At 35.1% G+C, this 13702-nt stretch overlaps 1 protein-coding gene across 3 annotated transcripts in view; it reads right to left on the reverse strand.

Annotated features, from left to right (window-relative positions):
* Positions 1-235: 235 nt before the first annotated feature.
* Positions 236-13702, reverse strand: part of LOC125669227 (uncharacterized) — a 90740-nt gene continuing 77273 nt past the window's right edge. For all 3 annotated transcript variants that reach the window (XM_056164235.1, XM_056164233.1, XM_056164234.1), the window contains 15 exons: positions 12238-12325; positions 11660-11736; positions 11544-11580; positions 11248-11345; positions 10461-10580; positions 10150-10298; positions 8632-8767; positions 8262-8411; positions 5760-5859; positions 5514-5584; positions 5232-5378; positions 4939-5073; positions 3405-3553; positions 1706-1841; positions 236-1340 (listed from right to left, as the gene is read on the reverse strand). In XM_056164235.1, the coding sequence (XP_056020210.1) occupies positions 1266-1340; positions 1706-1841; positions 3405-3553; positions 4939-5073; positions 5232-5378; positions 5514-5584; positions 5760-5859; positions 8262-8411; positions 8632-8767; positions 10150-10298; positions 10461-10580; positions 11248-11345; positions 11544-11580; positions 11660-11736; positions 12238-12325 (1668 nt within the window). In that variant the 3' untranslated portion in view covers positions 236-1265. The remainder of the gene's footprint in view (positions 1341-1705; positions 1842-3404; positions 3554-4938; positions 5074-5231; positions 5379-5513; positions 5585-5759; positions 5860-8261; positions 8412-8631; positions 8768-10149; positions 10299-10460; positions 10581-11247; positions 11346-11543; positions 11581-11659; positions 11737-12237; positions 12326-13702) is intronic.

The following is a 13702-nucleotide window of genomic DNA, read 5'->3' on the forward strand; positions in this document are numbered from 1 at the left end:
ATGGCCAATTCACAAGTACCAGTACACCGCCCTTGCAGGATTCGTGACGCAGAGAGGAACCCTTCCAGGTGCTACTACCCCGGGTCAGAGCAGTTCCGGGAAAGATGATGGTTAAGAGGTGTCTCCTCGCTCTCCAAAACTGCACATCTCTTTTAAAATATGTGGTCTCATTGCCAGGTGTAGTTTAATACCCAGGTCATATCATGTCGTATTATAAAGTAAGTAATAAAAGTAATGTAGTTTATAATGTTGATAAAGATCATTTATTTTTGTTTTAAGCGTTTATATACATTGAATAATAGCCATTTGACATTTCAAAATAAAATAATCAGCTTCAAATAGTACGTCTTGGTTTATAACATTGCAACAACCGATATACATTGATCATCATTTTCATCAATCTTTACGTAACATTATCCTCTATAACGTTGGACGATGATACGTGTGACGACACAGGAGGCAATGTGTTCCAAGGGACGTTCGTATATACAAGTTATCACTGATGACAATAGGTGTATATGAAGAGACAATACATACATATCCTATCCTAAAATACCTAAACACTAACTCAAACCAAAAGCTATTAATAATTTTTCATTTCAAACGTGGCACCCTCATATTCTATTGTGAAAAAATAGCATGCATAATAATGTATAATGGTGATTGTTAGGATGTACATCCATGGTTTATCATTTCCACCACCACTCAAATCATGTAGATTATCAAAGAGAGTAATTTTCGCTGGTGTGATGTAGAAATGATACGATTCTTTTTAAAAATTATTTTCTCCCCACATGTAAACAGCTTTTTTATTCTGCGAAAGGAACAAGTTGTTTTGAAATTTTAACAACTTCCATTGTTTGTGTGTCATTGCTCTCTCTCTCTCTCTCTCTCTCTCTCTCTCTCTCTCTCTCAGTTCTTGTAACATTCATTTCTTTTATCCTAATACAAAGTACGCGTCAGCACTGTTACAATATCGGAATCAGCCAATTTCTGGTGTGACTTTATGAACACATGAAAGAAATACGAAAAGTAATATTTCGCGACAAATATGTCGCATACACATGTACACTGTGATATAACAAAGGGAAAACAAATTAAAAGTACGCTAATATGAATGAATCAATAACACATGAATTTATAAATAATAATTCTACAATATACTATAACCCAACCCAAGCTACTATGATACGGCGACAGATTTAATTAGGAATCCAATGTTGGTTTAAAGAGCATGCACATACATGTGTATAACTGTTTTTGTTTCATTGGAAATTGGAATATGCGTCAAACTGCTTCATGTATTCCATTACCACATCATGGCAGAATCTGAATTGTTCCTGAAACATTAGGAAAAAGAGGAACGTTTGAAATTCAGTCTACATGTCTTTACTGGTAAGAAATAAAAAATGAATTTAAAATTGACTAAAAATCAAACTTAGAATATGCAAAATATAAATGTTTCAATACAATTATTGCAATAACTGTTTTCATTACAAAGAATAAGAACACTCTTCTGCATAAATCATTTCACTAGTGAGGGTGTATAAAGGAGATCAAAGGATAAAAAACAACCATTTAGTAACTCGGGCTCGATAAATAGTATACCTTGAGGGTAGCTAAAGCATCACATTCACCGAGAAATTCTCAGTTATTCTATAATATTTGTTTAAGAAATTTCTAATTCCAAATTGGCAAAATTTACCTTATTAGGAATGATGCTTGGTCTCACACTACGCATTCGTTGAATCACGTGATGAATAGCAACATCTTGTTCAATTTTCATTCTCTCCAATACCACTTGTAAAACACAGAACAATCCACTCTTTTCTGCTCCATTCCTAAATACAAACAAAAAACCTCTCGACTACATAGCTTACCTATCTACATGTGTACATTCTCTAACACGAACGATAATGGCCAATTACGAATTCATTAACATGAAAATGCTTGTTTGTGGGTCTGAATTTAACGAACTGTAATCCTAACTATCCATTAATCTGAGACTGTGAGATTGAATGATTCACAAGAACACAACGGAGTACTCTTATCGGTCTCCTCGCCTTCTTTCAAGGGCATGCTTAAAAAGAAACTGATTCTACCCTTTATGGAGGCATATTGTACTTGGATATAAATCCTAAATCTTGTGGTGTTGTTCCTATCACAGGGTGTATGAAGAACTTCTGATGCCATCTTATATAAATCGTTCGTGGACTCAATTTAGTACCGCGGGTATTATCAAGGCTCGTATGATATTTTTCTCAATTCCCCTCCCTTTTATATATGTAAGTACATGTTGTTATATTAACCTATGTAGGGGCGTAGCCACATAATTGAAAAAAAAAACCCACGATAGAAATGTAAAACAAAATACCTTGTCGCACGAAATAACGACAATTCAAACAATTAAAATATAATCTTAAACAAAATCTACATTATCAAGAGTCATCATGCTTCCGAAAGTATATATATTTCAGATACCGTTTTCAAATTATGATAAATTCAGTTTAAGAATTAATACGTAAAACGCTCGATTGACAATCAATGGTTCTGATGAAATAAATTGCAGCATACACGTGTACAGGACGATGTACTTCAAGTTTAAGGAGGAATAACACACCAGAGAAATATTACATGGATGAAAAGTGTTTAATAATTATTTGAAATTGACAACTTCCATTTTTTTAAAAGGCTGTTTAGTAGGAAATAGTCTGGAAAAAATTGAAACCCCTGCTGGACTCGAACTCACGATTTGCAGGTCAGCTACCCAACTAGGCAATCAAATTTAAAAAGAATATATAAATATTGCCGATATTTATATCATTATTTTCATGTTTCAAAAGAGTGTCACCCATTTTGACGATATAGTATAATATAGTTTAGACATATAGTATAAACACTGACGTTTATAAGTCTTTTTTTTTCAACAGAGTTCAATTACTTTTATGTCAGTTTTACATAGGCCTAAAATCATATTATTCCATAAAATAATTACTATTCATTTTTCACACACAGTATGTTTTATCTCTATAAAATCTTCTGTCCATAGATCTCAAACCGGAAGTTGTAGTAGATAGATCGTCTGAAAATGTGGAATGGTAGGAATCGATGAATAAGCGAGTAGTTTACAGCTATGGTGTTATGGGTAAGGTGTTGAGAACGATATACCAGCAAGAACAATGTCTATTTAAAAAGCGACTAATATCACAAAAGTGAGGATGAATGACCAACTAATCGTAAAATGAGACTTGAAGCGAGAGGTGTCCGAAATCTAGTTAGGTATCTTGTGGTATTAGTAAGGAGGGGGTGACCCATGTATGAAACAAATACTTGTGGTATGCCTCATTAACTGTATACTAATTGCTTAATTAGAAACTAGGAACTACAATTAATTGATTTCTTACATGCAGTGGATTACAACTGGCCCGGTATTATTTCTGTCGTGGTGCAACTCCACAGCATTCACCAGTTTTAAAAAGGAAAGCACTGATGACGGAATGGTTGCAGAATCTGGCCAGAAATTACATTTAAATATCCGGATCTTTCTCTCGTCCTGAAATTTAATTAATAGGAATGTTTTATCAAAGTACTGCATAAAGTAACTTTACATAAACCATACATCATCAATTACAATTGGAAGTCTTAAGACATATTTTTTCATTCAACAAAATATGATAATAGTAACAAAGTAAATATCACTGTCAAGAATGAATGTTTTACATGTCGTCTATAGAACATTTATCTCCCCTTGTAAAGAGCATGCTATACAGGAATTAACACCTTGTCACTAAAGTTTACATACTAATATACAATGCATATAGATTTGTTTCAGTTCATGAAGATGTATATCAGAAACTCTTGAGTAGATATAACTCACAGGAATCTGAAGTTGTTTTTTGTAAGTGTTAACAGAGATATGCTCTAAACATGTATACTAACTTGAAATGTTCATATTTCGAAATTAATTTACCTTTGTTGTACATATATTATCCTTTTGATTAATTGGTATGCTCATCTGAGTGCACATGATAACGGTAAAGGTGTCGCCTTTCGAAAATTAGATATAGTTTGTCAACAAGGAATTCACGTTGACTTTTATCAGCAAGTTTTTATAAATCATAAGACAATTATTGGTTCATTACATATTACTGGGGTAATATCCAATGGGGATCCGGGTTAGAATAGACCCTCAGTACCCCTTGCTTGTCGTAACGGGTGACCAAATAGGGCAATCATTCGTATGCGATCGCAAAAAACCAAGGTCATGTGTCACAGCAGGTGTGGCACAATAAAGATCCCTTCTTGTCCAAAAGCCGTAAACTCAGTAGATGCCTACATTTTGCCACCCTTCATCGGCAAATGGTGACATCAATCATATGAGTTAAAAATTCTCGAGCAGGACGTTGAACAACATACAACCAACCAACCATACATATTAAAAATCCGTGGAATTCATTCATAATTGAATTTTGTTTGTCAATATAGTAAATAGTATTCAACTTTATGCACTGATCTTCATAACGTCTTCACCGTAACAATTGCAAGTAACGAATCTTTATGCATAACATATGCAGTAGTAGGTATTCGCTTGCTTCACATTCACTTTTCAATATTCAGATACCATTTGTTGATGTAGGTCAGTAGTGACCAGAGTCGTGAAAGAGAACGTGACAATTCCTAAACACAATAGTAAAAAGTTGTTCGGATGATACCTTAAAACATGAGCCCCCTCGTCAAAGTAAAGGAACACATTATCGTTCGCCCAGTCTCGGCATAGGTCCAAATTTGGCATATCACTGAAAGCTATACATGTTCTCCTCGATATGTGTGCAATATTCGAGCTGAGACATTAAACAACAATGCAACTTCTAGTCCTTATACCCTATCTTTATACGGTAAAAATCTATGAAAATTATTGATGGGGAAAATTGAAATCACCTCTCTATCCTGTATTTTGTAAAGAAGGTCGATAACTGTGAAATCCTTTTCTTTGTCTGAAGAGCCCTCTTTAGTTACTTTGATTGTACCATACTGCTCACTCTCAGAACCGTCTGGCCAATATATTCCGACATTCTAAAAGTTTAGAAAAGGTAACTCTCCCAACAATTTTTCGTATGAAAGATCTTCATTTTCAGCCAATTACAATTTTTTTCAAAGTTATCTTGTAAAAATGCTTCAAACTAAAATGATACAAAGTTGGATAATCTATAATCTCTGCTAAAGTGCTTAACCTGTTTGCCATCCGATTCATCTGGTTTTGTTTGGTTAAGCATGACAACGGTGGACACTCTTTGATTGGAAAGTAGTTTCCAAAAATCATTCACTGTTTCTCTGAGAGGCATTTGTGTTACAATGAATGACTTATTTGTTTTGTATGCCTAAAATACAAAATTGTTAAACAGTTATACAAAAGCAAGGCTTTTCTTGAAAAAAATCCATGATTAATATTTAGCTTAAGACATCATTGTTTTGAGAATTCATTAATGAAAGATGTTTGAAAAAAATCTAATTACTGGAAGAAACACGGCGTTGATGTAAATAAGTTTGTTTTCTTCATCTTTCAGTTGTGGCATTTCGCTGTCAACTGTGTATAAAACAAAATCCGTCAATACCTCAGCTATTACCAATGACTGAATTATATCAATTAGTCCAGTAAGATATAATTACTAATGATTGAATTACATCTATTTGCCCAGTAAGATTTAATTACTATTGATTGAATTATATCAATTAGTCCAGTACAATTTAAGTACATGTACCTGGTAAGATGTTACTGTAACGGTTTTTCGTCTTATTGTCTGGATCTTTGGCAAATCTGTAGGCAGTATCGGGAACTTCGTATAACCCAGACAACAGATCCTGTATGCAAAATATACAAGGAACGTCCATATACAGTGAACTCTGTTACATAAAACTTGGTCTCTGTTACCATTAACTAAAAAATTATGCACTCAAAAATAATCCCAAAGGACCAATTGTACACAGGAATGCAAATTGTTATATGAGATATATTCCTGTTATACAATATACGGTGATGAAAAGGGTGAAAACTACGAGCAGTAATCAATGGAATAAATCTTAAAAAAGAAAGCCAAATTGAAATCAAGACAAACTTGGACCACAAGGAGCACCAGATGTGGGATCAAATGCCTTTGAGGAATGAACACCCCCTATTGATGGTCACACCCACCGAGACCCTTCATTTTCATCAGGTGAATGCAGGAATATGTCGTCAAAGCTCAATTCCAACTAACGTGTACAACGACAATTTGCGAAATGCTGACTTTAAATGACACGGTTAAAACCCAAAGTTCCACAATCAAGTTGTTTGTTAGTTACCTGCCTCAATTTAAAAACTTACCATATATACAGAATTAGCTCTTGCGTATCGAATCAGTTGAGATGTATAAACACCATATGCAACAGCAGGTGATGATGGAATATGGGAAATTAACGACAGAGAAACTGAAATCATCCCGTTTGTCATAAAGTTGAATTGCTAGTTTGTCGTTAATATCCATTTTCAATAAAAGTACGAAGTAAATGTGGAGGACTCTATGGTGTATTTTATCTCAAGTTCACAAGGATATATCGAATTGACATATGAATGAAAAATGAATACATATGTATTTTCAAAGAGGCATTACCAAAAATAACATTCAATGAAAATTGCTCTATGAAAGGTGATTAATCTCACAACTCCTATAAGCAATACAAAATACAGAGTTGGGGAAACACGAACCCCTGGATACATTAGAGATGGGATCACGTGCCTAGGAAGAGTAAGCGACCGGTCACTCCCGCCGTGATCTCTATACCTTGATCAGGTAAATGCAGTTATCCGTAGTCAAAATCAGTGTGCCAAGAACGGTCTAACAATCGGTATGAAACACGTCAGACAGCATTTGACCCAATTATGTTATATTGCCAAACTAAAACGTTATAACAACCATAAAATTTGAGAAATGATGACTTTAAACGAGACCGTTGAAACCCCTGTACCATGAATTTGTTTGTCAGTAGCTTGCCTCGATTTAAAAACTGACCATACGCAGAACAAGCTCTTGCGTATCGAATCAGTTGAGAGAAATAAACACCATATGCAGTTGATAATGGAATATTGCTACATAAATATGGGAAGTTGACGATGGAGAAGTTGAAATCATCAAGTTTGTCATAAAATTAAGTTGTTAGTTTGCCGTTAATATCCCATAGATAAAATATGTAAGTATGAATCAGAAGTGGACGACTCGGTGGTGTCTTTTATTTCGAGTTCACTGGGATATATTAAATCGACACATGAATGAAATTTTTTCATTATTATTATTAATAGATAATACGTCGTCGATATATCTAAATGTCGAATGGAAGAACACAGCAAGCTATTTTTGCTACTCACATTTCAGTAGTAACGCCAGTATTGAATTATTGCAAACACTTTTTAGCCTCAAAGCAGGCAAATGATTATGTAGTTTTGGTGATTAAATAATTATTGTTTTGCACGACAATAATTCTTCCTTATATATTTCTTTACACTAAAAGCGGTTATCTAACGTAGGTTTATGAGGTCTCTCTTGTTTTTGTGCAAAATAAATGTTGCCATCACATATATGCCCATGTCATTGAGATATTTTGATAAATAATATTGCCATCACTTTCACAGCTAATGCCTCTCTAAGAGGTAAAACGTCGTCGATATATCTAAATGTCAAGCCACAGCAAAAAGTTTATTCTTCTCATGTAGAATATTGTGAATAAACTCTGCTGCATAAGAATATAAAAACAGATCAGCGAACAAAGGATCACAATTCGTGCCCATGGTAATTCCAACAGACTGTTGGAAGACCAGATTACCAAAGCCTATGAAGATATTGTCAATGAGGAACTCCAGCATATTTTTTATTTCAACTTCAGTGTACTTGTACGTGGAATCAGAGTGGTGTTTAAAAAAGCAATTTTTGGATGACTGATCACTAGATAGGAATGTTTCCTTTTTTATTTTATCAAATTAAAAGTTGGGCAAACACAGATCTCTGGACATATTAGAGGTGAGATCGGGTGCTTAGGAGGAGTAAGCATCTCATGTCGAATCCTATAAAGAATACAATTTAGAGAGTAAGACAAAATGGACCCCTGGAAACACCAGAATTGGGATCAGGTACATATACGAAGAGTCAACAATACCTGTTGTAAAGCCATAACTTTTATACAGAAACATGAATTATTTTGCATGAGTTGAAATAGTCTGCAATTAAGCTTACCTCAAAATGTATATCAATATTTCGTCTTCCGCTATTTGGATCGACATCCATCAGATCTTTGTAGATTTGAGGAAATTCAGCTGCTGAAGGATCAGACGACGTGCACATTAAAGCTTCTAACAGAGCGTGGTGCACAAAAATAAACTGCTCCTAAAAGAAACGTAAACGAAATCAAGAGAGGTGCAAGTAAACAAAAAACTATTGTTCTACTCGTCACTTGTATTCGCTGTACGAGTACAAAATTGTGAAAACCTTCTCCCGTACGAATCGAGTGTTGTTGATTAAATTGCAATGCGTATTTGCTGCAGCAATTAAAAGAGATACAATCCTAGTCTGTCTCTATCTGGTAGACAATATAACTGACACATACCATTGTTTGAACCATGTTTATTCGCTGTCTTCTCAACGTTTCCACGCATTCAACCACATCAATACAGTTCGTTTCCTTTGCTTGCTGGATTAGGTAATCTAGCGCTATAAAGGTCCCAGTTCTTCCGATTCCAGCGCTGTCATATAAGCAGAAAAGAAAGCACGTGTCAGTTTGAGAAATAATATGAGAACGGTGAAGCCTAATGTATCACTGTACGTCAAAAGTCAATTTGAATGTGTAATGGCGCATTACAACAATCGGTCTAGAATTCTTTCCATAACGATTTTTACTTGGCATCAAAACGATGAAGTTTCTATCAATAACTTCTATTCTTAAAATTTGGGGAACAGATATAAACATATCCATCCAATCACTCAAAGGAGATAAAATATTGTAAAACTTTCAAAAGTGACAGTCCAGTACTTTTAAGTTTTCCAACCATAACTTTAAGTGGCACACATTAAAACTCAAATTATATCCGTCACGATTTTTATAGTTTTTTTTACGCTTGCAGGAATACCTTAGGTACACAGTATAGCGTTTGTCACGTTTGCATGGATACTATGACTTTGGGGATTTTACTAGTACTCCCTAAAATACCAAAGGCCTCTGAGGAGCAAATTCCGAAATGTATTGGTAAACTCCTTTTGAGGTTTTTTTTTTAATGAAAGACATCTGCTGGAATGAATTCGAACACCGAACTGTGTCATAACAAAGTCATTAGTCAGTAGGTTTTGTATCCGTCAATGTAAATTCATGAAAACAAAATTAAAACAATGGATGCATTGTTGTGTTCTGTGAAAGAACATTATAGAGTTATAGAGTGAAGGGCTGCAAAATTTAGGCCTATACTCGGCGTTTATGGCCTTTGAGCAGTGAGGGATCTTTATCGTGCCACACCTGCTGTGACACGAGGCCTCAGTTTTTGCAGTCTCATCCGAAGGTCCACCCAATTTAGTCGCCTCTTAGCAAGGGGTACCGAGGACCTATTATAACCCGGATCCCCACGGGACTTATCAGATAATATAATGTCAGTTAATACAAGAGGTATTGTGATCAATGCTCACTAAGAATACCCCCGCTTACCCCAATCTCCCAAAGGGTGTTGTTAATAGGTATAAATTACCCTTTTCCTGAGTGTAAAAAAGAAAGAGTATGACAAAACAATTGGTAGTCTCTTCTCTAGGAGTGCGGTTGACCTTTGACCTTTTGACCCCAAAATCGATAGGGAACATATTCGTCCCATGTGTAGTCTATATGTATGATATGGTTACTGTAGGTGGCAAGGAAAACGCTTTAGAGCCCAGAAACCATATTGCTACTTCGATATCCAGTGCGCTTGACCTTTGGACCCCAAATTCGATAGGGAACATTTTCGTCCCATGGGTAGTCCATATGTATGATATGGTCACTGCAGGTGGAAAGGATAATGCTTTAGAGCCCAGAAACCACCCCGCAAATTTTGTTGCAGGGGCATAATAATGTTAGTATAACAGTCTTCACATGAATTAGAATTACCTGCAGTGAACGACCAAGGGGCCTTTGCTTTGTGATGCGGTGTTTTTCACTTTGGAGTGAAAATGAACTAGAGAGGATGCATAGAGCGGCACTCCTTTATCTGGCCAGGCAGTGAAATGGAACTGTCGAACAATTCTGTCCTCTTTACCCTAAACCACATAAATTATAGGTTAATCGAATTACACAGACATGATCAACATGTATAAAAGCCCGTTACCTTGCGTTATGGAATTTTAAACATTTTAACAGAAAAAAATGACAAATTTTCATCAAAGTGTATACAGAGAGGTACTGAGGTTGGTTTGGCTTACATTTTTCAGAGAGAGTGTTCTTATTGTAAAATCAGCGAAGTTTTCCACATCTACCACTTCTACTGTTAGGATTCCTGCATCCATTTTGTCCGTCTCCGGCCAGTACTGAATACACTTCACCTGTTTTCATACAAAAAACATAATTCTAGTGTTGCACATTAATGATTTTATTTCTCAACACCACGTTAAAAAAATGTTTACCTAATATCTCTACTCGGAATAAGAAATTACAGAAATTCTATGGTCGTTATAACGATCTAGTTCGTCAATACAATCTATCATTGGGTCAAATGCTGTCTGACATGTTTCATACCGATTGTTAGACCGTTCTTGGCACACTGATTTTGACTACGGATACTTCCGTTTACCTGATCAGGATATAGGGCTCATGGTGGGTGTGACCGGTTGACAGGGGATGCTTACTCCTCTTAGACACCTGATCCCACCTCTGGTGTATCCAGGGGTCCGTGTTTGCCCCAACTATCTATTTTGTATTGCTTATAGGAGTAATGAGATTGATCACTTTTCGTTATCTTCACCTTTCTTCGACAATCAATATCCATTATTTCCATACATGGAGTACAAACATGTTGATATTGCAAAATATCATCTTCACAATGTATTTTCCCCTCGAAATATCTTTCTGTTAATGTCAATAGTAACAATACTCAACCAAATGTGCTTTCAAATAAGATTTAAACTCCGAATTATAGATATATTAGATTCTTAAACGTAGTATGTAACAAAAGATATAACGACACTGAAAACTAATACATGGGGAATTTACCTTTTCATCCTCAATAAGGTTGGTCAACATGATAATTTTCCCACAATTCTCATTCCACACCATCCACCAAAAGTCATCAATCGTGTTCACCAATGGCCCTGCATTCCAGCAATACAGAATAATATGTGTAACAGTATATGCAATATAGTATAAGATATTTTGGTGCGTAATGGTCAGTATGATGCGTTCAATTCAACGCATTAATTGGATTTAGTTATCTTTGGGTTTGTGGCGATATTTATTCTATACTTGTAGTTGGAACAAAGATTAACATTGTCTTAAATTAAGCCACTTACCTTGGGCTGCAATATAGGACTTCACATTTCCGTAACCCTTCAAAGAAAACTATATACTATAGCGACTGTATGTAAAATTTCGATATATGAGAAAGAAAAAGATCGGAGAGTCTTACGTGTATGAATGAAGCATTGATGAAATCTGACGTGTGAGAATCCTTATCAGTCTTTAGCTTCACTCTAGTGTCATCATCTGTAAAGTATAGATACAATATATTATTGTACAGTAACTACATCAATTGTGCGTTGCAACATTTTCTATTTTTTTGTTTCGATTATTTTAACTAATTTCATGCGAAAATATATAATTAAACCTTCATGGGAGTATTGGCAAGTGAGAAATGTAATTGAAAAAAAAATACTCAGCATTACCCACACGTGGCTAGTTTGTATAACATTTTGAGATAGTACTACATGTACATGGAAGGGAATGTACATGTATGTTATATTGACCTTTAAGTTAATAACTAAATTAAAAAACAACAACAACAAAGACGTGTTGTTGATTTTCTTATATTCTTTGATAATCAGTAAATATTTTTATTTGCTGAAATTTCCCTAAGTACGCAAACTATTTGATCAACTAGATTAAGCATTCAATGGAGAGAGAGAGAGAGAGAGAGAGAGAGAGAGAGAGAGAGAGAGAGAGAATTAATTCTAGGCTATTAGAATAATCAAGTCACCGTCCTCTTACATGGGTATATATTCCTATACTTGTTCTTAGCTCTGTTTCCTGGTATTATAGCAGTCGTCGCTGGAAACTGCAGACCGCTGTAAAATTTCTGTTAAAACAGACAAAGAATTATTTGACATAACTACAAGTTTCTGTTTGAAAAATTATCAGGAAGAGTTTTACTGGTGTTTTGTCATTCAATAGAACTCAATATTTCCCACTTTTCAGAGATTATTGAACCAAAGCAAATTATGTAGTATATTTTCAGGCATACAGAATCACGGGGGCTTGGCCCCCACTTCTTTTTTTTTTTTTACAACGATTTTGGAATGCAACTAAACATATATATTGGGTGACTGTTCCAACTAATTTTAACAGTAGTAGTGAATGAGAGAGAAAAAAACACTTGAAAGTTATGAATAAAATGGCCCCCTCCTCTTAGTTTGGGGAAAAGAATTTGTGAGACAGTTGTAATATAAGGCTCTCTCTCATTTAGGATTTTAAACATTGGACAAAATCGTATTTTATATAAGTTTGCTTGTCAAATCCCTCCAGCTGTCCCAGGTCCCTTTCGAAAAAAATCAAGGATACGTGCCAGGCTTACATTAGTAGAAAGGAGAAAAAATGTAAATAAAGTTATGCTGTTTTTACAATATACATGGCAAACCTATGATTTCAGCTTCTCCATCATCAACTTTCTATATATATGTAGCAATATTCCATTATCAGCTGCATAAGGTGTTGATATATCTCTCAACTGATTCGATAGGCACGAGCTTGTTCTGCGTATAGTCAGTTTTTAAATCGAGGAAAGCTACTGACAAGCAAGTTGATGGTACAGGGGTTTCAACAGTCTTGATTGAAATCAGCATTTCGCAAATTCTATGATTGTTATAACAATCTAGTCTGTCAATACAACCTCTCATTGGGTCAAATGCTGTCTGACGTGTTTCACACCGATTGTTGGTCCGTTCTTTGCACACTAATTTTGACTACGGATAACTCCGTTTAACTGTTCAGGATATAGAGCTCACGGCGGATGTGACCGGTCGACAGGGGATGCTTACCCCTCCTAGGCACCTGATCCCACCTCTGGTGTGTCCAGGGGTTCGTGTTTGCCCAACTATTTATTTTGTATTGCTTATAGGAGTAATGAGGTTGATCAATGTTCGTTATCTTCGTCTTTCATTGTCGGGATAAGTGACTTTAATTAACACAACAAAATCATAACCTCATTTTAATTAAACACGTTTTCATGGGCACCCTTCAAAACAGATATGTAAAACTCGTATTTGCTACTTGCAATATATTTTGAAAATTTCTTGAATTGTTTGATTTTGAAATTATGATAAAATGAAAAAGAAAATTTCCTGTATATCAACATTGATTCAAATAACTGCAGTAATTGATACAATTAAGATTTTTTTTTATTCTAGCAACGTAGGTAATTCTCAGGTATAACGTACAGTATTATTAGTAGAAATAC

The sequence above is a fragment of the Ostrea edulis genome, chromosome 4 (assembly GCF_947568905.1).
Source record: "Ostrea edulis chromosome 4, xbOstEdul1.1, whole genome shotgun sequence".
NCBI classification, from domain to species: domain Eukaryota; kingdom Metazoa; phylum Mollusca; class Bivalvia; order Ostreida; family Ostreidae; genus Ostrea; species Ostrea edulis.